We start from the raw sequence: 27944 nt of genomic DNA, 5'->3' as shown, positions 1-27944 counted from the left end.
AAATAATCAGACTTTTGGAGGATTACTAAATACTGGTTCTGAACTGTCACAAGTTCTAGGAGACCCTAAATGTCAGAGTGGGGACTTAAAGAAACCAGGTTATTGGGCAGCACCTATGGCTCAGTGAGTAGGGTGCCGGCCCCATATACTGAGGGTGGTGGGTTCGAATCCAGACTCAGCCAAAATGCTACAAAAAAATTGCCAGATGTTGTGGTGGGCACCTGTAGTCCCAGCTATTCAGGAGGCTGAGGCAAGAGAATCACCTGAGCTCAAGAGCTGTAGGTTGCTGTGAGCTGTGATGCCACAGCACTCTATGTAGGGTGACAAAGTGAGTCTCTGTCTCAAAAGAAAGAAAGAAATCAGGTGATCAATGAATTTTTATCTCAGGTGCATCTCCCAGTGAGTCTGAACTGTGACTTATTTTCCCAGTTATGGACAGCATAATTGGAATAGACATACTCAGAAATTGGCAGAATCTCCACATTTGTACTCTCACCAGCGAATGAGTACTGAGGCCACGGAGAAGCCACTAGACCTGCTTCTATTTGGGGAAACAGTAAACCAAAAGCAATACCACATCCCTGGAGGGACGTCAGAAATTAGTGCCACTTCAAGGACTTCAGGTTTGGAAGGTGGTGATACTCATCACAGTCCCATTCAGCCCTTGTATTTGGGAAGGTGAAAACAGATGGGTCCTGGAGAATGCAGTGGGTTATCATAAACCTGTCCAGGTGGTAACTCCAATTGCACCTGCTCCTCCAGATGTGATTTCATTGCTTGAACAAACTGACATAAACCTTGGCATCTGGTATGTAGTTATTAAGCTGGCACGTGTATTTTTTTTAATCGATACCTTTTACTAAAGACCAACAGAAGTCATTTGTTCTTAGTTGACACTTGAGAGCACTTATTATTTCACTGTCTTATTTCAGAAGTTTATCATCAACTCTCCAGCCCTGTGTCATAATTTACCCTGGAGGGATCTCCGTCAACTTTCCCATCCATGAGCCATTACACGAGTCCATTACATTGATAGCACTGATGATGTTAGGTGGATTGGACCTAGTCAGCTAGAAGTGGAAACTACTCTAGATTGATTGCTAGGACATTTTCATGTCAGAGAGGGAGAAATAAATCTAATAACATTCAGATGCCTTTTACCTCCTTAAAATTTCTAGGGGTCTAGTGTTATAGCACATGCCAAGATAGCCCGAGATATCTTAGGCATGATGCCTAGTGACGCTTATTGCATTTACAAGGAAAAGTATTCCTCATTTAGGTATATTACACCCACCCATTTATTGAGTCACCCAAACAGCTGCTGGTGTTGAACAAAAAAAGGTTCTGCAACAGGGCTCAGCTGGCATGCAAGCTGTCCTGCCTCTTGGGCCCAAGGATCCATCAGATCCAATAGTGGTTGAAGAGCCAGTGGCAGATAGATATGTATCTGGAGCCTTTGGCTGCCCCTTACAGGTGAATCTCACTGCAGACTCTTAGGATTTTAGAGCAAATCCCTGCCAACTACTCTCCTCTGGAGAAACAGCTTTTGGCTTGATCCTGGGTCTTATTAGAGACCGAACACTTAATCACAATGCACCTCCAATCAGAATGCCACTGGACTGGGTGTTATCTGACCCAATAAGCCATAAATCTGTGCTTACATCTGTGCATTCCATCATCTAGTGCAAGTGATATTAATAAGATTGGGCCAGGTGGACTCTGAGTTGCAAGTAAGTTACACGAAAGAGTGGCCCAGATGCCTACATTCCTCTTGCACTGTACTGCCTTAGCCTACATCTATGACCTCGAGAGAATTCCCCAAAGTCAGTTGACAAAAGATGAGGAAACTCAGGTTTTGTTTACAGATGGTTCTGCATGATGTACAAGCTCCCTATAGACATAGACAGCTGCAGCCCTGCAGGCTCTCTCTGGAACACCCCCGAAGGACAGTAGTGAAGGGAAATCTTCCCAGTGGGCAGAACTTCAAACAGCACACCTGTTTTTTCACTTTTCTTGGAAGGTGTATTTATCAGGGTTCTTCAGAGAGATACAACCAGTAAGATATTTACATATAAGTATATGAGAGGGGATTAGGGGACTTGACTCACATGATTATGGAGACTGAGAAGTCCCATTCAAGAAGGTCTCTCCAGCTAGAGACCAGGGATGCTGATGGAGTGGCTTGGTCCACTCTGAAAACCTCGGAACCAAGGAGCTGACGGAGTAGCTCAGTCAAAGACTGAAAGCCAGAGAACCAGAAGGAAGCAGGGGCCTAGGGCAAGTCCTGAAATCTAAAATCCAGAGGCCCCGCAGTTCTGATATAGCAGCAGAAGAGTGCACCCCAGATTTAGGAGAGAAGGGAAATCACCTTTTGTATTATTTGGGGCCCCTGCTGATTGGACCATGCTCACCCACACCGAGGGTGAAGCTTCCCTGCTCACCGACTCACATGCCATTCTCACTAGAAACACCCCCACAGACACCCAGAAATAATCCTTTACCATTTTCTCCAGGTAATTTTTAATCCTGAAATTGACACCTAAAATTAACCATCACAGAAAGAGAATGGCCAGACACATGACTGCATGATTATACACCAACCCATGGGCTGTGGCCAATAGTTTGGCTAGATCATCAGGGGCTTGGATGGACCATGACTGGGAAGTTGGTGACAAGGGGGTCTGGAAAGAGGGGTAATAATATGGACTTCTGCAAAATTAAGGGCTTTTGTTATTCAAAAGCTAATGTAAATCAAACCCCACCCTAGGAAAAGATACTTGTAAAGAATTTTTATCAGAATACAAAATGAACCTTAAAAACTCAATAATAATGAAACAATGAAACAAGCCAATAAACATGGGCAAAATATTTTAACACAGACTTCATCTAAGGAGATGTATACAGATATAAATAGACATTTCATTAGAGAACTGCAAATAAAAATCACAACTGGATATACTACACACCCATTAAATGTTTAAAATCAAACAGAACATACTAAAAACTCAAAAAACAAAAACCATACCAGTGTCAGCAAAGCTGTGATGTAACAGGCCCCATCTCACATTCCTGGTGGGAATGTAAAATTACATAATCACTGTAGGAAACAGTTTGAGAGTCTCTTAAAAAGTTTCAGTATACACCTACCACACTATGTAGTCAATTCACCAGCAAATATCGGGAGAACATTTTTTATTTGAAATGCTAAGATCCAGAAGTGTTTTAAATTTGGGGTTTTTTGGATTTTGGAATACTTGCATATACAGAGGTCATGATGTTATACCCTTAGCAAGTGGAATGGAGAAACACCAGCACTGAGTCAAATTAAGCAGGATCCTTTATTGGCTAGGGGTCAAGGGCAGGCTCACGCCACAAAGTCTCTCAACCCCCAGAAGCAGGAGAACAAACTTTTTATAAGGTGCTTCTGGGCGGGGGGTGGGGGGTGGGGGTGGGATGCACCTTAACTCAAGCTGAGTTTCATAAAAACCTGCAAGGTTAAATCTATAGAATAAGGGGAGTGCTTACCAGGGAGGGCTGTGATTTCACAGGATTTTACAATTTTTTGCTTAACTCTGCAGCTTTCTGCTGAGCTTAAAGAGGGAGTATTGAAAGCCCTTAGCAAAGTCCTTAGCAAAATGGAATCGGTCTGGCTCTATGTACAAAATGGAGTTAGGTCACTACAACTGTGAAAGTTTTCAGACAGACTGTTATGGTCTGTTATTTCACTTTCAAGAAACACAATTGATAGCATCCTTTCTGATTCACCTGTGCCGTGTTTTAACTCATTTGGCTGGTTGGTGTTGCTAGGGGGAGAGAAGATACTTATAAAGAACTTGCATCCATTTGCAAGTTTCCGATGCACGGATTTTATATATCCTGATTTCGTGTATCTCAAAACCTTCATAAGGACTCAGATATAATGAGATATCCTCGTGATGGGACTCAAGCTTCAATTCAAAACGTCAGTTATGCTTCCTATACACCTGATGCACACAGGCTAAAGGTAATTTTATACAATATTTTCACTCATTTTGTGCTTAAAACAAAGTTTTGACTCTGTTTTGACTGAAACCTGTCACATCAAGTCAGACGTGCGATTTTCCACCATGGCATCATGTTGATGCTCAGAAGTTTTGGATTTGGGGGAATTTTCAGATTTGGGGCTTTGAATTGGGAATGCTCAACTTGTATTTTACCAAGAGCAATGAAAGGATACCTCTATACGAAGATTTGCACACAAATGCTCACACCATCTTCATCTGAAATAACTAAAACCCAAAAAATCCAGTATCCATCAACAGGCAAAACAACAAATTCTTTATCATGTATCGGTCCCTACAATGGAATTCAACTGAGCTATAACAAAGAATCAACTACTGACCCGCAACGAGGTGGGTGAGCCTCAGAGTAGTTACACTGAGTCAAAGAAAGCAGATGTAAAAAACTGCATCATGCGTGATTTCATTTATTAAAAAATCTGAGAAAATACAGACTCAACTAAAGTGGCACAGAGCTAATCAGTGGTTGCCTGGGAGAGGGAGCAGGATGCTGCTGAGAGAACAGGGGGAATCTTTTAAAGATGATGGATGCCAGTTGTCTTTATCACGCTGATGGTTTCAAGGCTGTGTATATGTCACAACTTATCAAATTGTGCACGTGAAGTATTTGCAATTTTTCTTATGTCAACTACACCTCAGTAGAGCTGTTAAAATATTTAAATCTAAGAAAAGAATGGAAAAGAGAAAGTGCTTCTAATGTTCCCATTTAGAATGATATTTTAAGGAAATGCCCTCCTATAACAGTCTGTTATGAGGCTTGTTTGTTTTTTACTTGAAATCATGAATGAATGTTCAATATTGTTGGACACTTTTACTGCAGCTACTAAGCTAACTTATGTATTTTCTGCTTTGATGTAGTGGCTGAGATTATGGAATTTTTAACGTTCAACCACCCTCACTGTTTTTTGTTCATCTATGAGTGTATATACAAATAGATTTAGTTAGCTAACACTTAAAGAAATGTTTGCATCTAAATTTATGAGAGAGGGTAGCCTATATATTTTGTCTTGTCCAGCTTTGATTTCATGATTATACTCATGAATTGCAAAGTATGCATTTTTATCCTTTCAAAGAGTTTACATGAGATTATATAAATTTGAAATTATAAGTTTGGGGAGAATTGGCCAGTAAAACCATCTGTTCTTTTCTTTGAGGTAAACTTTCAAAATGTTATTTAGTTTCTTAACAGGTATATATTTATCCAGATAACATATTGATTTTTGATATAATTTTGTACATATTTCTCTAAAGTTTTTCCATTTTATCTTGGAATTTAAATGTGCTGTCATGAAGTTATACCTTTCATCTCTCCTACCTGTAATTATGTCCGCTTTGTTCAAACCTAATTTTATTATGTTTCTCTCTCTTTTTCATTCTCCATTCCACTTGATTTTTTTTTCCTTTTTATTAGTCTTTTGTTACAATCAACCTTTGGCCTTATTGATCTTCTTTATATCATGGGTTTATGTTTTCATTCTAGTTTTTAAAAATTCTCCTCAAAACCTATTTAAATGTTTGCTCTTCTCCATTCTCTGTTTTCTGTTATCTTCCCTGGGGCTTTTGGTTATGTAAATATTATCATTTTTATTCTACCATTCACTTACCTTAGTTTCTCTTCTGCATATTCTATTCTCTGGTTCTCTAAGCTTCAGTATCTGTAATTTCATTCAACAAAAACTCCAGGTCATTAATATTCTCTTCAGCTATATATAATCAACTATTTAACACAATGTTAAGGCTTTTTATTTCAATAGTTATTTTTTTTATATATACAGAAGTTCCATTTGGCTATGTTTTGAATCTGTATGGCCACCTTCGACAATCTGTTATTGCTAGGAAGTTTTTATATTTCATTCCTCTGGAATTCACACATGGACCTTCTCTATTCCGTAGAAGTTAATTTTCATCTCTCTACACCTGGTGATTTAACAAGCTGTTTGTTATTTCTTCTGATTCTCACTCGCTTGCCTGCCTTCTCATAGACAGTCTTGGATTTAGAGTTCTTATTACTCTATATTAAAACTGTGCTTATTTTATGGACTAAAAATGAAGGTGCTTTCTTCCAGGAAAGATTTTTATCTGTGTCGTCCAAGAGCTTGAGAATGCCACGGACCTAGAACTTCTTCAACCCCCCTCAAGTCTGGTGGCTGAAAGTGGGAGGAACTCCAGGTTCATTTCATGGGGAACAAGGCGTAGAACCTGGACTGTTTTCTGCTAAGGGCCTCCACACCTGGGCCACTCTGCCCCTTGCATCTGCCCACTGCTCACTGCTCCCAGTTCCACTCACCTCTCAGTCTGTCTTCTGTTCTGTCTTCTTTATTTTATTTTTAGTACATGATGGGATGGTCTACCCTGAACTCCTCACCTGCTTCTTATCCTCATCTGAGACCATTAATTCCTTGAAAAGTGTTTCCTATTCAGGATCTGGTTGTTCTGCAGTGGGAGCACCTTACTACAGTACGTGGGGCTCTACATAGACACACATGGAAATTACGCCTAGATCTCTCTATTAGCTAAGTGCTGTTTCCACGTTTGCATGTAATAAAAACAAGTACTGGGAACTAATAAAATTATTATCCTCCTTTTTAGAATCCTAATAATCAAAACATGATGATTCATATAACCCATAGACGGAAAGAAGCTACTGTAGACTGAATTCTGTGCCTTCAAAACTCACACGCTGGAGCCCTAACACCCCTTAAACCTCAGGATGTTTCTGGAAACAGGGCATTTAAAGAGGTGATTGAGGTCATGTCAGGTCACATGGGTGGCCCCTAAAACAATCTCCCTGGAGTCCTTATAAAGTGAGGGAGAGACACCAAGACCAGAGACCCTGAGAGGACACAGCAGGAAGGTGGGCGCCGGGAAGCCCTGCAGAGAGGCCTCAGGAGAAGCCACCCCTGCCAGCACCTGATCCTGGACGTCCAGACTCACGACTGTGAGAATGAATTCCTGTGCTTCGAGCCTCTCAAGCTGTGGTATTTTCAGAATTTCCTAGAACACTCACATAGGAGCCTACTCAGCATTTCTGGTGTTGTTCTTATTCCTGAAATGAACTGTTTCCCTTGTCTTCATGGGAAATTGTACCTGACTTTTAGGGCCAGCTGAAATATCATCTTTCCTGTGCAATTTTCCCTAATTCTCTGCATTCCCGTATTTTGACATATTCCTATTGCAACGCTGCTTACGTTGTGTCAATGTCTGTCTCTCAGACTAGACTGTGAATTCTCTAACACGGTAAACCACCTAAAGTCCACCTTTGAATTCCCAATACCTAGCTAATCCTTATGAGATGAACAGATGGAGACAGGAACGGAGGAGTGAATGAAGAAACCAGATGCACTCTCTCCTTAGCTGCCATAGTTCCTGCCACCCTCTGGTGACCACTTATTCACCGTCACTGCACCTGCAGCAGGCTATGGAGGTGCTCCTGGCAGGACACCCCAGTTCTTTGTGGCTGCTTTCAGATGACTTGTTTCCCAGCTTATGCAAAACTTCCTCCTATTTTAGTATTATCATACTGTATTCTTATCACAGCATCTGTCAATTTCCTGGTCTTTCTTCTCATTTATTGAGAACCTTTGTGCCCAGATGACAGTCCTTCTCTCTATTCTAACACTGATGACTTCCAAGCCCATGGAGATCATCCTCTTCAAACTCACAGACTCAAAATTTCTTCCTCAAACCTAGCCACAGGTCATTCACCCCTCCCTCGGAAACTCATTTTTGGCCACACCCAGGCTTTATCATCACATAAACATTTTCTTCAGGCTCTGTGGTAGGCCAGACAATACCTGACCCCCATATACACATACAGATATTCACATCTGAATCCCCAGGATCTCTAGATATGTTACTTCACTTGGCAAAAGAGACTTTACAGGTATCATTAAGGATCTTGAGATGGGAAGATAATCCTGGATTATCAGGGAGTGCCCAAGGTAATCGCAAGTTCCTTAGAAGAGGTCCAAATAGGAGAAAGGGGTGTGACAACAGAATCAGAGGTAGGAGTCAAGTGGGGCCAGGAGCCAAAGAACTCGGTGGCCACTAGATGCTGGAAAGGGCAAGAAAACAAAGTCTCCCACGAAGACCCCCAGAGAAGCCTGGCCTTGCTGACCCTTTGTAGACTCCTGCATCTAAGTTAGGGTTGCCATAAGCTGTGAAATCAGTGGCAATTAGGCAGAGCAGCAGAGGGAATGAATACAGGCTCCAATAGACCAACCTTTAACCACAAACCTTTGTTTTTTCTGGCTCACTCACTCTCTCTCCCAGGACACCTCGTGGTCTTCTCATACTTGATTCTCCTCCCTGGCTTCATTTCCTTCCCACACATCTAGACACCATGGTTTTAAATGTTAACAATTCTCTTCTCAGGACGTGAAGGTCCAGACTTCTCCATTCACTTCATCTACCCTGGAGCCGCTAACCTAGAGCAGACCACCACCTGCTTAGTTCCCTCCTATACTAAGGATATGAAACACATGGAGAAAAAGGTTCAACAATGTGTATCGCTTTATTCTCTTAGGTGACCTTCATTAGCTCTGCTGTTTCTCTCAGGGATAATTCCACCGCTCCTCACTCACCTGGCCCATCACTGGGCCTCTCTTTACTAAGCTAGTTTGTCTTCTGTCTTTGAGGGAAACTGAGCGGAGGCATGTGCTGATTTCAGCATGGACCCTCATCACAGGCCACCGGCCCTCTGTGGGATTGACAAGTACAAAGACCTTCTCTCTCTTGGCCCCCTGCCCTCTCTGCCCTACAATTTCCTGAAATACACTTATTTCTTTTTCATTTCCCAACTTAGGGGTGCATGTTTTATGAGCCACCCATTTCCCAGTTGACCACCCCTCCTTCGTGTTCCCACTTCATTGTACATACTTCTATTCAACTATCATAACACACATGCCATGTGTTTAATTCCATTTATCTACTGATGTGTTTCTGTTCTTTAATTAGACTGAGAGTCCCTTGAGGTGAATCACTGTACCTTCTTTGACTTGTTATCTCCAGTTCTCTAGCACTATGCCCTTAATGTCGAGATATGGTAAAAAGAAAACAAGGGAGGAAGGACCTTGGGAGACAGTAAGTGGTGTGGCCAAACAGCCAGCCCCACTGCCTCCCCCACATACACACACTGCTGCACATCAGCCCCAACTCTCACCTCCTCCCAGTGATTAAACTGTTTGGAGACTTAGGCCTGCTCAGACCCCTAAGCAGAAGCTCGTACCAGTCCAAATGACAAGTGCATTGCCATGTCCATCAAATCTGCTTCAGAATCAGGAAGCAGGCACTCTTGGCTACCTCCGTGCTGCAGACCATCTGGTCAGGTGGCATAGTGCCCACTTACAAGGTCATTTCCTCACTGCCCTGAACATCACAGACTGTGCTGCCGAGTAAACTTTCTCTCTGAATTGCCACAGGAAGTCTTCATCATGGTAATCAGTTCCTCCATCATTCACATTTCTATTATAGTTCCCAACTAGGTGGCAGAGACTTTTCTTCAGAGCATCACTGTCATCTTCCAAGTGCTCCCAAGGATAATAGAAAGGTCTGGGAAGGCAAAGGGGGGCAGAGTCCACTTCTCACATTCCTTTTCTGCGGAAAGGCAGGCAGCAATGAAATGATGTGAACCATGAAAACGTGGACCAACACTCCGGTGTCACAGAAGCATTCCCTGTCTGCCTCATGGACGCTTTGCTCCTAAACCAAACCATTTGCTTTAGAAACGATTAAAGGGTAGTCCCTTTTGCACTCAAAAGAAATCTTTGCAAAAACAGTAGAAATGGAGATGAGAGAAGAAGCCATAATACGCTTCTTATTGGCACAGTTGAGGTTGAAATTTGCCTGAAGTTTCCGTTAAACATTTTGGGAGTAGTGCTATAATGATGAACGACTGCTTACAGCCTAGAGAATGCTGAGATGGGCAACCATGAGCAGCTCTATGCAAATGACGTATGTCCTGTGCCAAAATAAAAAAGCAGAGCCGCATTGCAGACAGAACTCCCAGGGACTGGGGTGGGGAGGGAAGCTGGCTTCCTACCATACTGTGAATAACACAAACACTTTTACACATACTGCTACTACTGTCAGGTATTTAATCTTCCTATAGGCATTCTGTCTGAGTAGACAACTGAAAGCAAATTTACTAAAACTGAAAACAATCAAACACAGAACATGTTCCAGAGCAAGTAGAGTAGAGGAAACACACCTCTACGGCCTTCCTTTTTATGTATTTAGGGAGGAAAGGGGAAGACGAGATGGAGCTGGACAGAAGGAAAACCTTATTCTTGAAGATTCAGCATAAAGATTCTCTCTGAAGTCCTTTTAACAATTGCAACCCATAGTGATCCTTCTTTTCTTTGAATACCTACAAGATTTTCATTTTACTCTATCCCACGCTGACTTGCATTATTAGATATCCAGTTGGGTTCAAAGAACTGGACTCCCCAATTAGCAGCAAGGTCCTTGAGGACAAGGACCACTTCTATTCCTCTGCTTTTCCTCCCACAGTGATTGAACATAGCAGGTGCTCAAAATATTTGATTGCTTGGGTAATGTCACCAGCAAATAACCCCAAATCACAAACTTAATTTTGTGATACAGTATGCAAAATTTAAGGAATAAATTTACCTCTGTATTATGTTTTATGCCTTGCATGCTGCAATTACCTTGAACAAGTTAGGTAGGCTGCGAATTGGGGATGAGAGAGGGCGGGCTCTAAAGAAAATGAAGTGTATGTTAAAATCTATCAGGCCAATGAAACCATGCCCCCATCGGATTAAAATAAACTGGATTATTAAGAGCGTGCCCAAGCAGTAAGGTATGTCTGCAGCCTTCATTTAATAATTAGAGCTGGGGCGCGTTTTAAAGGATATGGAAATGTGAGTCGTGGAGGGTGACAGCTGCAAGGCTGCCTGCCCTCCCTTCTCTGGTGGCACTTTGGGAAAAGGTTCCCTCCCGTGCGCAGTGCGGCGCAGCGCCTTCTCACCACCAGAGGGCGCGGGGCAGCGTCCCTCCTCCGGGCGCGCGGTCGCTCTCCCAGCATGCCTCGCTCCGCTGACGTCAACCCGGAAGTTGTCGCCGGCGGCAGGCCGGCCGGCAGCCCCGGCGGATCTGGGAGTGCCGAGTGCGGCCGCTGGGGCAGCCCGAACTTGCGGCGGCTGCGGGCCGAGTCCGGTAGAGAGGACCCTAATGAGTCCGCTCCCGATCGGGGCTCAGTCTCGTCGCGCGGCTCCTGGCGGCGTGTGACTTGCCGGCCGCTGTAAGTGTTTGGGGGGCCGAGGCCCTGCCCCGCCCTCTGAGGCTGCGAAGAGGCTTCCCGCCTGGGTCATTATGAAGACCACAGAGCTTTCCTCGAAAGCAGCATCTCTGCTGAAAGGCGCTGGTTCGAGGCCCTCGTCAGTCACAGCCAGGACGAGAGGCAGACCTGCCGCAGTCGCTTCGCAGTGCCTGTAGGACTTCGAGGGCCCGGAGCTGGGGTTCCTGAATAGTACCCCGATTTCCTCCTATCGAGAACACAGTTCGCGTCCCTTTCCCTAACTCTGATGTAAAATAGAAAGGGGACCTTGGGAAGTCACCTTGCCTGTTTAGCCATGAAGGCAGAGTCCGTGCCCCCATTCCAGCAGACTCCAGTTGAGTCCAGCCCTAGCCTCTGTAATCTCTTGAGTAGCTGGAAGCTGATGGCTATGGGGCTCTTGCTTGGCTGGCTCCTGATTATCCACCTTCTGATCAATTTCTGGCTTCTGTGCCTTCTATCCGCATTGCTATTGGTGCTAGGGGGGTGGCTGGGTTCCAGTGCCATTGAAGGGGCTTCAGGTCGCCTGCACCTGGAGCGCTTCATCTCAGTGGCCCCCTGCCCTCCATGCCCTGACGCGGAAAGGCAGCTGCAACAGGAGATCAACTGCACCATCAAGATGATTATTCGGGATTTCGTGTTATCCTGGTATCATTCTGTGAGCCGGGAGCCAGCCTTCGAGAATGAGCTGGAGTCAGCTATGAAAGGGTTGGTCCAGGAGCTTCGGAGAAGGATGAGCATGGTAGATAGTCAAGCTGTTGCCCAGAGTGTTCTGACTCTCTGTGGTTGTCACCTGCAAAGCTACATTCAGGCAAAGAAGGCCACTGTAGGAAAGCAAAGTGGTCCAGTGGAGCCATCCCGACTCTGGGAGGCTTACTGCCAGGCCACTGCCCCACATCCAGCTGTGCACAGCCCCAGTGCTGAGGTCAGCTACACACGTAGCATTGTGAATCTGTTACTGCAGGAGCTAGTACCCAAGCCCCACTTGGAGACTCGGACTGGACGCCACGTAGTGGTTGAACTGATTACTTGCAATGTTATCTTACCACTCATCAGCAGGCTGTCAGATCCTGACTGGATCCACCTTATAGTTGTAAGTGTCCTTTCCAAGGCCAGAAGTCCAACACAAGTGGCTAAGCCACTCTGCTCACCCAGTGCCCTGGAACAGCCTTCAGTGCCCACATCTCTGCCACTGATTGCTGAAGTGGAACATCTGCCGGGAAGGAGACCCCCTTCCCCAGTAGCAGCCCCGGTGTACCCAAGCTGCAGTGAGCCAGAGGGGCCTTCATGCCACTCCCCAGAGATTGAAGAAGGCCATGAAGCTGTAGAGGGAGATATGGGTGGACTGTCTGAAGAAAAAAGGGGAGTAAACAATTCATCTCATTTCCTACAGCCCAATATTCGAGGTCCCTTATTCTTATGTGAAGACTCAGAGCTGGAGTCTCCACTCTCTGAACTGGGCAAAGAAACCATCATGCTCATGACTCCAGGCAACTTCCTCTCTGACAGGATTCAAGATGCCCTGTGTGCCCTGGAGGGTTCCCAGGCTCTGGAGCCCAAGGATGGAGAGGGATCTGAAGGCAATGAAGGAGCAGAAGCTGAAGAGGGTTCAAGGACAGAGACAGGCCTGCTGAACTCCTGCCCAGAGATCCAGATTGACACAGTGGACAAGGAAGTAGAGGAAGGAGATGGTGCCTCTCTTACAGCTTTGCTGGAGGAGCCGGAAAAGACCTGCCCCCCACGACCTTCATGCCTAGAGAAGGATCTCACCAGTGATGTGAGCACCCTTGATCCTACTCTGCCACCGGTTCTGCTTTCCTCCTCTCCACCTGGTCCTCTTAGTTCAGCCACCTTCAGCTTTGAGCCCCTGAGCAGCCCAGATGGTCCAGTTGTCATACAGAACCTTCGAATCACTGGCACCATTACTGCCCGAGAGCACAGTGGCACTGGATTCCACCCATACACGCTCTACACCGTGAAGGTAACAAGGTTAAAGCTGCAGGAACCTACTCTGGGCTGGGAATGGGTTTGGAAGGGAGGGTTGGTGAAACTAATATCTTGGGAGAGAGACAACTCTTAGTTTGCAATGTTCAATTCAACAAGAGTCTATATGTGAATGGGCTAAAGCTAATTTGTTAGGCAGAGTATGCTCTTGTCCTGTACTCATGCGAACAATCTTAGAATCTTAGGGTTATTAGAATACTGAGGGTTCTATTTTTTAGGGGTTCTCAAACTTGGCTGCACCTGAAAATCACTTGGCTGCTTCTTAAATATATAAATTCTAACAGACTGTGATGGATTCTGAATGAGAATTTCCAAGAATGGGTCCCAGGATGCTGTATGTTTTTTAAATTTAGAACTCTCCATGTAACATGGAGGCAGCCTGTCCTAAGACCATTTGCAGGGAAGTGAGACTTTAACCCAGCCAGACCACTTCATGTTGTCTCTGCCAAGTGGTTCCCCAGTCTGTGCTTAAACACCTCCAAGAATAAGGAACTTGCTAGCTTTAAATATAGGTAAATAGCCTACTTTCCTAAAAGTATAAAAGATAAGTAGTATTTTTAAAAAGAAAGAAATCTGGGGCAGCGCCTGTCTGTGTCTCAAAGGAGTAGGGCGCCAGCCCCATATGCCAGAGGTGGTGGGTTCAAACCCAGCCCCGGCCAAAAACTGCAAAAAAAAAAATTTTGTAGGGAAGAAGTTTAAAAAGAGAATTCCTGGAGACGATCATCTCCAGTAAATTTTATTTGCCTTGAATTTATCTCATTCTGAGTCCAAAAGAGACCCCCAGGCATGAGCCTGGGTCCTATCCTCCTTCCCATGAAATCCCAATTTAAGTAAGAGAGAAAGGGTCTTCCCTGATCTGCTGGACTCAGCTGCAGCCTCACCTCACATTTTAGAAAGGAACAAACAGTATGATATTTTCAAATAAGAATAGAAATAATTAGGAGCACACATACCCCTCACAAAATCGGCAAGTTGTAGATGTACAGATGTCTGGTCATAAAATAACTCAGGCTGTCCTCAAAGAATGGTAGAACTTTGTTAAATTTTGCCTGCATTTTTGTGCTCTTAATCCTGTGTTCTCTTAATCCTTAATCCTTTTTCATATATAAATATTGGCTTCCAGATATTTCATCTTTTTTCATGTCACAGTCCAACACTGATATTAATCAATAGTTTTTTCCTTCTCATTAGCAGAAAAATTAGGTTTATGGATATAATTTTTAAGTTCATAGTCTTTCATTATCTTTTTCTTTTTTGCTGCTAAATTTTGACATCTGCTACTACTTCAAATAAACATTAGGAAAGGGTAAAGTGAAAAATAGGAATAAAGGAATGTAGCCAATTGTTTAAGATTGGGTTTAGATTTTTACATGAACATAACATAGTTATGATTTTAAATTGAATGTCAATTATTATCATACTTTCTGATGGTAAAACAGTTCTATGTGATGGAAAAAAACACATCATCACTGAGTATTATCCCTCAAGGAGCGGAATATTCCACAGAAAACATCATATTCCCAGGTTTTGAGATTTCACCTGGAATTCCACCTGTCTTTCTTTTCTGAGTCTTTCCTTCTCAGTACTGTTCTGAGGATCTGTTTTTCTCATATTGGCTCATAGTGGGTACCCCATCCTATCTGCTTAGGAAATTTTAAACACCAGCCTTGAATCCCACCAACTAGGAAGTAGGTTTTCCCATCACATGCCCACAGTACAATACTGCAACTGAGTAGAAAGAAGGATCACACGTCTGTTTTGCCGACAGCATTTCACTGCATCTTACTCCCCTGTCAGAACGTCTTCCCTTGTACTTAAATGCAGCTTCCGTGCCCCTCTTGGTGTTCGGTCTTTAAGGAATATGCCCACATCAGCCCACCAAGGCTGCAGAAGGCAGCAGACCTTGACCCCATATAACAGCTCCAGTCTTCTCGTGACTGCCAATGATACAAATGATGTGTACTTAGGAAAAAATGTACTTAGCTTTAAGAATGACAGTTAGGAAAATTAATCTGCCTAAAACAAAACAAACATGTCCCTTTAATTTATTCCAGGCAAGGAGATGATTTTTGTTCATCTGCTGTTTGGATTATCTGTTCTTTCCCCAAATAATACACATAGGTGATCATTGGTTGAGTATAGTCACAAATTGTTTCCCCCTTACAATGTCTAAGACTATGATTAGGGGGTGACAGAAGTACTGTCATTTTTATAGGTGTTATGCCTTCTGTTTTAACTCAGTCTTGGGGATTTGAAATTAGTTATGTAGTTATTTTTGTAAGTAAAAAAGGCCTCTGGGAGAGGGAACTTTGAGCTGAAAGTAGTGGGGAGCAGCACAACTTGTAGGTATGGCAGGTACACTAAGAGGCGCATCTTAGATCTTAATTTAGTCACCCTTGGAGTTCGAGTTGCTCATTACATACAACTCGGGTCTGCAGTCAGATAGAGGAGGAGGTTCCAGAACAAATAGAAAAATCTCCCTACCTTTGTCGCTACTCTCCTCTCACTGTGTGGCCATTGAACAAGTAGTCATTAAAGCCAGGACAGAAGATTGCCTGATCTTGGCTGATTGAGTCAACAGATTTGTTCCTTCAATAGTACGAGACAGCCCTTGACGCTGAGAACAGCAGTGGTCTGCAGCAGCTGGCCTACCACACCGTGAATCGCCGCTACCGCGAGTTCCTGAATCTGCAGACCCGTCTGGAGGAGAAGCCGGATCTGCGAAAGTTCATCAAAAGTCAGGAGTTTCCCCAGCCCCGTGCTGCCTGCTTCTACATCCAGCCACCGGCCAGGCTGAGCTCTGAGAGCTTGGTGGCCTCTTGGTTGGAGGGGAGCTGGGGGTGGAGGAGGAGAATGCTGAGTGGAAGGTCATGCCGTCCCAAGTGTGTGGTCAGAGTTTTGAGTTTTAGCACTGGACAGCCCTGGTCACATTCTTCCTGAGGTTGCCTTTGCCACTATATGCTTTGAAGCCCCACCTGGTTTAAGTTCAAAAAAGAAGTGTTCACATTTCCACCTGTGCCCATAAGGCAATATGAGGAGTTAAATTAACTTTTCCAGATTCAAAGATTGGTGGCTAGGCTATTACAATATTATACCAAAGAATGTGCCATTTTCTTCCTTTTAACAACCAGGCCTTTTGTATGTTGTTTGATACCTCCCAGGCACAAGGAAAATTTAAAAATGCAATAAAATTACTTCAAGTAAGCTAGTAACCAGCTAATGTATTTACCAAAAAAAAAAAAAATGCTGATGATCACACGAACATCTTAACAAGTTTGGACAAAAATTATGCATTTTTCTCTTAGTAACAATAGTCAGTGTTGATACAAGCTTGAAAATATGTTCCAAGTTCTTTTCTAAGTGGTTTGCCTGTTAAGTTATTTAATCTTCATAACAGCCTATGAGATAGATATTATCATTATCCCCATTTTATAGAAAGAAGTGAAGTCACAGAGCGATTACACAATTTGCCTATGGTCATTATAGTAGGGATTGGAACCAAAACATAAGCTTGGGCCTTTAGACCTCAGAGCCCTCCCTTGTAACCTCAGTAGGGTAGTATCATATCCCTAGGGTATACTTGGCATGCCTGAAAAAAATGCAAGGAAATAGATTCAGTAGTTCTGATTTGTTTACATGTTTTATGTGGAATAGCTCTGTGAACATTGAATGAATGACTCTTTTTTTTTTTTTTTTAAAGATGTGAAGGGTCCTAAAAAGCTCTTTCCGGATCTTCCATTTGGAAACATGGATAGCGACAGGGTAGAAGCCCGTAAGAGCCTCCTGGAATCATTCTTAAAGGTCAGCATCCTCCTGTTCTGCCTTCCCTTAGATTCTCCAGGCTCCCAAGCCAAGGGGGTGAGATCTTGGAGAGAACCGGGGACTAGAATTTCCCTTTAAAATGTTTTCATGTGTCTTTTGCAGCAACTCTGTGCCATTCCTGAGATCGCTAACAGTGAGGAGGTGCAGGAGTTCCTTGCTCTGAACACTGACGCTCGGATTGCCTTTGTCAAGAAACCATTCATGGTCTCTAGAATAGACAAGGTACCAGCAGAGCCCCTGTGCTCAGCTGTAGTTTCTACCCATAAATACAGAGTATTCATCAGAATGGAGGCAGAGCTTGAAAAATAAGAGCGGTAGGGCATGGGGAGGAACATCACAGAGGGGTCAGTAGAGTGTGGACTAGAATTTTCAAGGCCTGTTGCCAGATCCTGGCTGGATCATCAACGTGCTGACATTGTTATGGTATTCCCCCGGCAGGAGCACAGCTGGTGGGAAATGGTACCCCTGACACTGTAAGTGTAGTCGTATCTCCAGAGATCACTGTGAGTGGAGGCATGTAAGGATAGATCTGTATCCACTGGATACAGATGGGAAGATCATTCCCATTTTGGGTCACACAGGAAAGAGAGCTCTAAGATGGGACACTAAGCTAGATTGAGATTGAAGCTGTGAGTCTCTGCTGGAGAACAGTGTGGAGAGAACTGCACCTTCTTCCCATTTGCTTAGCGTATCACTGCCTGTAAGCAGTGATTACCACTGACCCCAGCGTCTCCAAGGCGGAAGTCTGAGGCTTACACTTACCAAAAGCTGGCGTGAGCTTTACAGAGTTGGGAAACCCGACTCGTTGGCAGAGGATCCTCCCTCTTGCCATCTGGGCTTGGAGGGATGCAGTGAACTGGAATTGTAGTGGTAGGTTTTAGAGGACATTCACTGCTATGTGGATGACTGAAAAACTGAACTAGAAAGGACCAACTAGGTAAAATTCCCAGGGCTCCATAGAGGTGTGTTTATTCATTGCTTCTTTCAACATCTGCTTACTGGATTTGGTTTTGAGCCAGGCACTGCGCTAGTTGCTGGTGACATAACAGTGGACAGGACAGATGAGGAGACCCCCCCACCCCCACCCCCACGGAACTACAATTCTGGGAGCCTAGAGAGCAAGTTGAATTTTCTGAGCTACTCTGTCTGTGTCCATCCACCTCCATGTCCCTCCTGGTCACCCCTTCCCTGGCGTTCACTGTACCACGTAGCCCTGTCTTAGCTGTGCTGGCTGTGCTGCGGGGGGGCCCCACGGGGATGAGTTGAAGCAGGCATGATGTCACTCTGAGCTAGCAGTGTTAAATTAGCAAGACACACCAAAGGAAAAGTTAAGTGTTTCATTCTATTTCTGGATATTTTTAGGGTTTCATTTGTACATTTTCCTTTTGAACCAATATCTTTATGTCATTTTCCCATTTTGAGAAATATAAATAATTTTTTTTCTTTAATGAGGATTGTTTTATTTGGTCTTTACGAGTAGAGAAATTTTTATCAACTCTGGATACCTCAATTTTGACTTAAGTGATTTTTGTTATTCTTTCTGTACCTTATGAAGAGAAATTGTTTGAATTGACCTGAAAAACCAGCTCTGGTTCTTTGCTCTGTTGAATTACTACAAACGTGTTTTTTATTGTATGTGCCCTTGGACCTTATCTTTTATTTTTGATTATCTTCTTCACTCTTCCTTTCCTCTTTATATTCCCACCTGTTTTATTTTTACTTATAGTTTGGTGAAGTACTATCAATTTTGAAACTGAAATCACTTTTCTATATAAAAAGAAAAATAATGAAAATGAAAAGAACGTCACCAGCCTTCAGAACTCCTAGGTTTTAATTTATCTTGCTGTTTGTTTTGGCTTCTTTTCCCATGCCACTGTTTGTCTTACTCTGTGAGGAAGAAGAATTTTATGGCCATAGAGAAAAGGGAGGGTGGTGACACTGGGTCCTCAGCTGGTATTGGGCTTCCCTAGTGGACACAGCTGTGCTGGGTCGCCCAGCCCTGCTCATCCTGTTGCACAAAGTGCTGTGAGACCAGGGCTTGGTTGGCAGCATCCCTCTGGGCTGTGAATGGCCTTACTGACCCTGCACCTCTGATCCCTACAGATAGTGGTGAGTGCTATCGTGGACACCCTGAAGACAGCATTTCCTCGCTCAGAACCGCAGAGCCCTACCGAGGACCTGAGTGAGGCTGAGACGGAAAGCAAGCCCCAGACAGAAGGCAAGAAGGGCAGCAAGTAAGGAGCCTCCCATCACCTAGGGATGCACCCTAGTTCTCAGGTCAATCTCCAGCCAAGCTCACCCTCATTCTCAAGCTGTAGAAGAGAGGAAGTGGGTCATGTATACCAATTTTTAGGCAATGCCAGACCCTGGCCTCCTCTGGGATCCTTCCAGAGGCAACTGAGGCGCTGCAGAAGAAGCACTGTGAGTGTTGCTCTCACGTGGGAACCCAGGCCCACCTGACCTGGGAGTTCTAAAGGAAAACTCTGGAATATGGGTATTCTCTTTTCTGTTTTCCTGGGAAATTGAGATATTTCTTTCCTACTAAGAATTAAGGCATATAACTGCTCTCTCTTTGCCATTGTTTCTGGAAATCTTGGCCAAGAAGTTGCATGTACTAGCAGTAAACAGGAAAGGGCTAGAATGGAAACCTGCAAGGCCTATTTAGTAACTGTTGTCTTCTGCTGTACAAGGATCCCAGCTGCTCCCTGGAAGCTTTGAAAGTTAACACGTGAAAGGCACCACATCACCCTTAACAGGAAATGAAGTCATCATGAAGGAGAGAGACAGACAGAAAATGTGTGTGTACATGTGTGTATGTGTGTATGTGTGTGTATATATACGTGTGTATGTATGTGCATGTGTGTACATATGTTTGTGCGTGTGTGTACATATGTGTCTGCGTGTGTGTATGTATGTGTGTATGTATGTGTGTACATATGTGTGCATGGCCCCATCTCTCTTTGTCTCCATGCCTTGCGTTTTGTGGGCCAGCAGTAACAGATTCACAGTACTTAGCCTTTTCAAAGTGGGCCTACATTTTGATGGAGGACCAGGGTGCCTGTGCTTATACCCGCCCTGTTCCTTGAAATGTTGAAGTTATCAATGTTTCAATTTTGGGATTTCTTCTCTGGTTTCCTTGAATGTAAGGAGGTAGATGGACGCCCCAAAAGGGCACAGCACCAACAGCAGTGGTAGGACGCTGCTCTGCCGCTGGTTTCTTCAGCCTTCGGCAGGTTTTAAGCAGCGCCTGGTATGTGCCAGCCACTCCACTCTTCTGTTCTGTGGGAATGTAACCATGATACATACAGACTGGTCCCTCTTTTATGTGGTGCCCTTTCACAAGTGTACTGTAGATACAGCTTAGAGTAAGTGGTACTATCTTTTAAGAGCCAGAATACATATTGCTTGGGGGATTTCAGAGCCAAGTCTTTCCTGGCAACTCTGACCATTGTAAACTCCCAGGAATAATCATGAGTGTTACTGCTTTAATACATCCTCGATACTTTCCAGCTTGTGTGGGGACAGGACCATGGATTGCTTTCTGTTTCTGCTCTTCGTTTCTGTACCAGGTCCAGACTGAGGTTCTCATCCAGTAAAATTGCTCCAGCAGTGAGTGCAACTGACGCGCACGGCAAGGTTCTCTACTGTGTCCAGGAAGGCAACGTGGTAAGAGGCAGCCTGGAGAATTTGAGGCATTAGGATCTGGGCAGTTGATACTCCCTGAAGTCAGAAAGCTGCTGCTTAGTTAACATCTATCTGGATCTCTAATTTCTGTTCTAAATTATTTTCTCACAACTGGTTTGGAATTCCGGCCAGCTCTGGGCAGCAGAGTGGCTTCTCAAGGATAGTACGTTTGGGATAATGGATGACAAGATCAGAAAGAAAGCCAGGTCCTAAGGGAACAGGTGACCCAAAAATGTGCACAGAAGTGATCCCAGAATCCCAGGGTAGGGTTGTTTTGCTTGTAACTTGGGTTGAAAAACAAAACCTGTCCTGATGTAGTTGATGTAGTTGTCCCCCCAGGTTGAGGTGGGTTCTGTCCCTCAGTATTTTACAGGGGAGAGACAGGGAAACGCAGCACTGCACTGGCTCCCTCCTGTCTGTGTCCTTGTGATGTGCTTCTGGCTGTTTCTTCAGGAGTCAGGGATCCTGTCTATGTCTGGGATGTTATCCTTTATTGAAAAACAGACAAAGTTACTGGAAATGGAGCCAGCAGAACTCCCAGAAAAAGATCCTGAACAAACGCCCAAAACATGCATGGACAGTTACCTGTCAGATGCAACCAGACCAGCCCAAGACGTCCACAGCAGGGATCTAGGTAAGTGGCCAGGTCTCTGCTCCCCCAGAGAAGGGGCCAGAGAGAAGTTTACTTGGCATTTGGAGTAGCTGGACTTTGTAGCTTTAATTCCTGTTCTGTCCAGATGAGTGAGCTGTGTTTGGAACTCCAGTGTAGGAGGTGCCGTGCTAGGGCCCAGGGATAAGTAGGATAGTCCCCAGAGCTGAGTCCAGCTGAGGAGTAGGGCACAGACACAGCAGTTATCCTCCGGCAGGATGGGATCCGTGCTCACAATGTGGACATCTTTTTTAAGGTCTTCTGGCGTGCCCTGAGACTTCTGCTGTCCTCTGGAAACTCACTTGGCTTTATTACCTGCAACACTACTTCCCTGGTTCTCTTTCTGCCTTTCTCCTTTGTCTTGTAGACGCCCTTATCAGCCTCCCAGGGTTTGATGTCTGGCTCATTGTTGACTCTGCACACTCTCCCTGGTGCCACCTGTACTGTAGCTTTCAGTTGTAACACATGGACAATGACACCTAAATATTTGGTGTTAACTCCTCTTGAAAATGCCATAGGGCAGCTCAAGTGTAACACGTTCAGAGTGGAATTCATCTTTTTCCCCAGGCCTCTTTCTCCTCTGTATTTACTACCTGGGTGGATGATGCCACCTAGTTCCTCAGAGCAGAGCAGGGTGGGAGAAGAGGGGAAGGCTCTTGGAGACACAGCAGTGTGCTTCCCGGGGGCAGATGCGTTCTAAGGGGAAGGATTCAGCCCTGGGTATTCAGTGGTATGTCTGCTGAACTGGAAGTTAAGAAAGTTTATCAATTTCAAGACAAAGGCCTCTGCCGAAAATAAAAGATCACAAAATCTCAGCTTCAGAAGAGGGAAAAGCTGATTTCACCACTGCCTCTTGGGTGATGAAGCCACCTACAGACCTCTGCCCGGTGGACTTCAGTGTAAGTGTGTGAAGAGTGGCACTGACAGCCCCATCCCTTCACTTGGATCTCACAGATTAATGAAGCCAGGATGGTGTGAAAACATCAGAGAACTCTTACAAGATTGTAAATAAGGTGGGGTGGATCAAACAAGGTCTTCGTAGCCCAAATCAAGCCTGTAAATGGTGTACATCATGTCTCTAAACAGATGGTTAGTGCCTGAGCCCATCTTCCAGGCCTGAGAAACTCAAGATGCTCAAAGGATAGAACATCTCCCCTTTTCTTCAAGAGGACTTAGTGGCACCTTGTTTGCTCTCTTACTTTTTATTGCTGTGACTAAGTGTTACCACAGGGTGGCAGCTTCGGGCAAGTGCTAAACCTAAGAAAATGACAGAACTGGGGAGAGTGACAGAGGCTCAGGATGATGCTATTTGCCAAGGAGCAGAATCTCCCATCTCTGAGCAAATGGCTAGAAAGCCGTAACCCATCCCAGGCCCTTGAAATGGAAAGTGAAGGTACAGCCGTCCAGTTCCACAGCCATTCATGTTTAAAGAGACCTTAAAATAGAGCTTGGGCAAGCTGGCCCAGGGAATACCCACGAGACCTACACTAACAAAGTCATTATTGATGATTAATTAATTATAGTATTAACACAGCAGTAGCACCAGATGTCTCAGATTCATTCTGGAACATTATGTGTTCTTGGGGAACTCCCAGGAAACAAATCAGAAATGATACGCAACTCCCAAAACAGGATTAGAAAATAGTTGCTTCCCTCCACAAAATGCATTTGTTCAGGAAACTTCAGCTTAGTACTGGGTATAAGTTTGTCTGTGGCCCTTCCAAGTCCTCAAAGCAAGAAAGAAATCAGAATCATTATAGCATTTTACCAAAGGCGTTCTTCCTAGAACTACACATTATCTTAAAAGCAAGCTAAACCTCCTGAATCCCAACCAGTAGCTCTGTATAGAGGAGGTGCTTTCAAAGCAGACTTTCCCAGAAGAATGAAACTCAAGTCTTTGCCCACACGTTTCCATGCTGCTTTGTGGGGAGTGGAATGTGAGGGTGGGAGACGCTAGGCCCGTGATTTTCAGCTGGTGGGCCGCAGCACCCTGAGGTGCTGTCAGAGGATCTAAGTTGTGCTGCAAAAACTTTTTAAGATCATTAATTAGATTATTTTTGTAAGAAGTTCAAACACAGTAAGTATATTCTTTTGTTTACTCTTTCTTTTGAACAACATAATTTAAGTATGCCGCAAAAGTTTAACTGTAGGTTCAAGTGTACTTTGAGATTAAAAAAAGGTTGAAAAACACTACACCAGGCCTTGCCAGCTTCATCTGCTCTCTAGTTGTGAGATCTTACTTGGAACAGAATATATTCAGCATCCTGGGGAAATATTGAAGAAACAGAAGCTAAGCTGACAAAATAACTATATGCAAAATTAAAAAAAAATTTACTAGGTGACAATATTAGGAAAGTAATAGAATTGTAAAGAAATGCAGAGCCTGTCCCTAAAATTTCTAGGTATGAGGTGAGCATCTCCTTATCTGAGTGCAAAGGGATTACAGGAGTACAAATGAAAGTCGGGATGATCCACGTGGCCAGTGCATTGAAATGTGGCTGTGAGTCTCTTCTGAGTTACTTTTGATGCCTTTGTGACCCACAGGAACAGAAACAGCGTTAGCCGACACAGCCCTGGATCTGCTCTTCTTGCTGCTAATGGAACAGTGGAAATGGCTGTGCACTGAAAACATGCAGAAATTTCTGCGTCTTATCTTTGGGACCCTGGTTCAGAGGTAAGACTGCTGAGCTCTCCTTCATGTGAGAGTCTCACATTGTACAGAAATTTTGGACATTGATGCTGAATTCTGCACTTGAAAGGGTAAGTGTGGAGCCCGGGAAACCTGTGACCATAAAGGAAGATAGATTCTCTTCTATGGAGATGCAGGGATGGAGGCTGCCTGAGACTGTCAGAAAGCTTTCCCTGACCACCTTGTTGTCTGCAGTCTGAAACTGTCTGGCTCTGTTCATCTGCTGGCACAGCAGAGTCTGCACTGAGTTCCAGACGCTGCCTGTGACCCTGACGTCGTCCGTCCTTCATGTTCCCAAGCCCCCCACTTTTCACCTGCTATCACTGCAATTATAAACATGGGAAAGAAAAGGGGAAAAGAGATCAGTGTTCTTGAAATAAAGATTGTTTTCTCTGAGAAGAGCATAAATATTCACAACTAAAGAAGTACTTACTGACACAGGTGGTAAAAATAGAGGGAAATTTGTATGTGCAAGTTGACTTTTATAATCAGGCCTTGTAATCCCAGCATCACTTGATCTCCTGAAAGATCTGTACACAGGTGGAGTTTTTAGCTGCTGACTTTCTAACCGTGGAACTGATGCTGACTTTGCTAACCTGGAGAAGGCCAGAAGTGCTGTCTCTGAGCCAGACAGACACATGTAGTACTTGGGCTTGGGCCACTCTTGTTTTGAAGCCTCTCTTATGAGACATCCTGGCAGATCCCAAAGAAAGAAGCAGCCAAATACCGACCTCTCCTGTTCCCTTGTGTCTCATGCGACAAGGTCACTCACAGTGTCTTCTTTTACAGAAGAATTGTGTTATCTATTCTGTAGAAAACTCATTAACAACAAGCAATTAAATCTCCCTTTTCATACCCAAAGTTTCACAGGATCTAAGAGGCTTTAATAAACTTGAATCATAAAGAGACCAAGGGAAAGAACAAGAGGCACATCTATATTTGCTGAGTGCTCCTCTGCACCAGCACTGACCTGTGTTTACAGATATTTGCTTACGTGGCCAAGTGAGGTAGGTAGCCCCATTTTACAGAATGAGAAAATAGAGCTTAGCAAACTCCACAAACATGCCCAAGGTCAGAGTTAGTGAAATTTTAAGCCAAATTTGTATGACTCCAAAGCCAATTATAGTCTCCAGTTCAAACTCACATACAAAATACTAACTGGTCTCTGTGCCTTGGGGCTTGTGCCCCTTGTCCATACTTGATCCTCAGCTCACCACTAAACCACTTTTTCTGAAAAGCAAATCTGAATTCTTCACTTAAAATCCATGAGTGAAACCCTTGTTCCTAAAAAAGTGGTTTTCCTAATATGTGCTCCGAAGTCCTAGGGCTGCACAGGAGCACATCAGAGGCCAGCTTAGAAGACGGGAGGAGCTGGGTGGCCTGTGATCCAACTAAAGCAGCTCCCTTGGGTCCATTTAATACGCTGGGTTAGGTGGGGCTCTGTGTGAAAAGAGCTCTGCTGTGTTTTAAATAATATTCATTTCTTTATATTAAAGTTTTGCCTCCTTGCTCCCTGGGTCTGATCTGGCCCCAGCCTCATTTCTCATTCCCCTCCATGCAGACTCTGTGTCACTGCCTGGAGGAGAATGAAACCAGGCCTATGGCCGCTTTCCTCTGGCCCTTTGCTTGTCTTCTCGCACCTGTCTGAGTGGCCCTTCTCCACTCGCTACCCTCCTCTTCCCTTCCTGTGTTCCTTTCTCTCTTTTTGTCTGCTTGGCTTCCTGTAAAACATTTTTCCAATATTGAGCATAAAATGTCACTTATTCTGTGAAACTTCCCATAGCATTCTTGCCTATTTTCCCCTAGCAGTAAGGAGTCTTTTACTCTCACAGTTTTCATAATACTCCCTATCACAGTGCTTTTCCTAAACTAGTGGTTCTCAACTGGGTACGCTTTTGTCCCCCAGGGGACATTTAGCAATATCTAGAGACATATTTGGTTGTCATAACTGGGAAGGAGGTGGGTGATATACCTACTGGCTTCTCGTGGGTAGAAGCCAGGCTGGTTGCGAAACGTCCTATGAGAAAAGTATAGCCCTCTAGCCAACCATGAATGAATCCTGCAAAAGTGTCCAGAGTGCTAAGACTGAGAAACCCTGTCCTGGGCTGTGGTTCTTTAAGGGCTGAAACTAGCTTGTATCTCCAGCAACTTACACAGGTCCTGGGACATAGTAATCTTCACTAAATATTTGATAAAGGAATAAACATTTTCCCTCTCAATCCCTTCGTACTTAAAAATATAATCTCCTTATACCTTATTCTGGAACATGCAGAGTCACTAATTAAGCCTTCCTTTCTCCTCTCCCTCTGTTGGATGCCCTGTGCTGATATTCAGATGCTTCTAAACAGTGGTAAGACCCCACCACTAGCTAGCATGCCGTCACCCCAAAGTCAAACACATAACACACTGCATTCAGCACACAAGAGATTATTCAGTAGGAACATAAAAGTACAGATGAGTCAGGATAAATTTTTAAAAAGAGATTGGGATCCATACATAAAAAGGGTAGGAAGAAGTTTACCTGAACTTTAAATAACTCAGAGTATTAAATGGTTTGGCCAGATAAAGGAGAGATAACTCTAGTCTAGAATTAGAGATGATCGCTGAGAGAGAAACCCTTCATGTAGCCAGGGTGTGTGGTGCTCTGCAGCAGGGGAGTTAAATACAAAGGAGGCGAGGCCCAGGGGCACGGTGGACACGGGAGGCAGGGTCATTCTGGGCTTCAGCGTGGAGGCTGCGAGACTTACTACCCCAGCGGGTGATGTTGATAAAGTCTGTAGTGATCGAGAGTAGGCAAGAAGAAGGGGGCGTGTGCTCTCCACTCTAGGCTGTTTCTTGGCCTGACGGGTAGAAATGTGTCCAGGCTGTCTGTAGCATTCATCCCGCTTTACCTTAACATCCTTACCTCTCTCCCGCTGGCGATTATTTTGGTCTTATTCCTTTGTTCACTAAAACTGTATTGCTGAGGGCGGTCGCTACTGAACACAACAGCTACAGTCCTCCTCCCCCATGTGTCATGTTGGGTGGGGTGAGAGCTGAAACCAGGTGTCTCACTCAGACCACAGATCTAATGGGCAGTGGGGCTGGAATTCAAACCCGGGAGGCCAGAGACACCTGTTGAGAGTTTATTTTGTGCAGATACTATACTGAACCCTACATGCAGATTATATCATTTGATTCTCTCACAAACCCCGTGAAAGAGATATGACCTCTGTGTCAAAGACAAGGAATCAAAGACTTACAAAGAATGAGTTGCTTAATCAAGATCACTGTGCTAATGGTCACAAGCAGAATTTGAATCCAGGTTGATTTCTAGCTATATGATTCTCTAAATTTCAGGATCAGATCTTTGTCCTGTGATTTGCAGGAATAAAAGCTAGCTCATTCTTTGGTTCTGAGTAATGGACATTGCACAGGAGGTTATCGTCTCCCTGTCTGCACACTTGCATATAACATAAAGGACACTGCCACAGGAACGTCAGCCCATGTTACTGTCCCCTAGACAGCCTGGGTTTTAATTTTAAGAAGTGTTTGTGGATGCTGCACCTTCAGCTTTATTTGCTTGGTAAGCAAACACTCTGAGAAGTTGATCAGAGCTGCAGCAGCCTCTCCACTGCACCCACCCTGCCCCTCCTAGAGGACCTCTGTGACATCCTAGGTCACCCTGTCCCTGTGACTGTTGCCCAGGAGACCACGTTTGCTCCTGGAACCACGAGAAGTGGAGCTATATGCTTTTGCAGGGCA

General features: G+C 44.3%; 1 protein-coding gene across 1 annotated transcript; it reads left to right on the top strand.

The window, feature by feature from the left end:
• The first annotated feature begins 11194 nt into the window (after positions 1-11194).
• Positions 11195-24528, top strand: SNX19 (sorting nexin 19). The gene is made up of 9 exons (XM_023516778.1): positions 11195-13333; positions 15955-16093; positions 17057-17157; positions 17281-17400; positions 19282-19412; positions 20748-20844; positions 21316-21496; positions 24056-24185; positions 24271-24528. The coding sequence occupies exons 1-9, from the start codon at positions 11651-11653 to the stop codon at positions 24398-24400; spliced, it is 2712 nt and encodes a 903-aa protein (XP_023372546.1). The 5' UTR covers positions 11195-11650; the 3' UTR covers positions 24401-24528.
• The last annotated feature ends 3416 nt before the right edge of the window (positions 24529-27944 follow it).

The sequence above is a fragment of the Otolemur garnettii genome, unplaced genomic scaffold, assembly GCF_000181295.1.
Source record: "Otolemur garnettii isolate 467f Iridium unplaced genomic scaffold, OtoGar3 scaffold00097, whole genome shotgun sequence".
Taxonomy (NCBI): Eukaryota; Metazoa; Chordata; class Mammalia; order Primates; family Galagidae; genus Otolemur; species Otolemur garnettii.
Note: the sequence above shows the minus strand (reverse complement) of the source record. Positions and strands in the feature narration are given on the sequence as shown.

Bases quoted from the DNA above. Each gene is read 5' to 3' on its own strand.
- SNX19 (XM_023516778.1), top strand. From the start codon at position 11,651: ATGAAGGCAGAGTCCGTGCCCCCATTCCAGCAGACTCCAGTTGAGTCC. The intron at 16,094-17,056 runs GTCAGGAGTTTC...TTTTTTTTAAAG, and splicing joins TCTGCGAAAGTTCATCAAAA to ATGTGAAGGGTCCTAAAAAG. The intron at 17,401-19,281 runs GTACCAGCAGAG...TGATCCCTACAG, and splicing joins TGGTCTCTAGAATAGACAAG to ATAGTGGTGAGTGCTATCGT.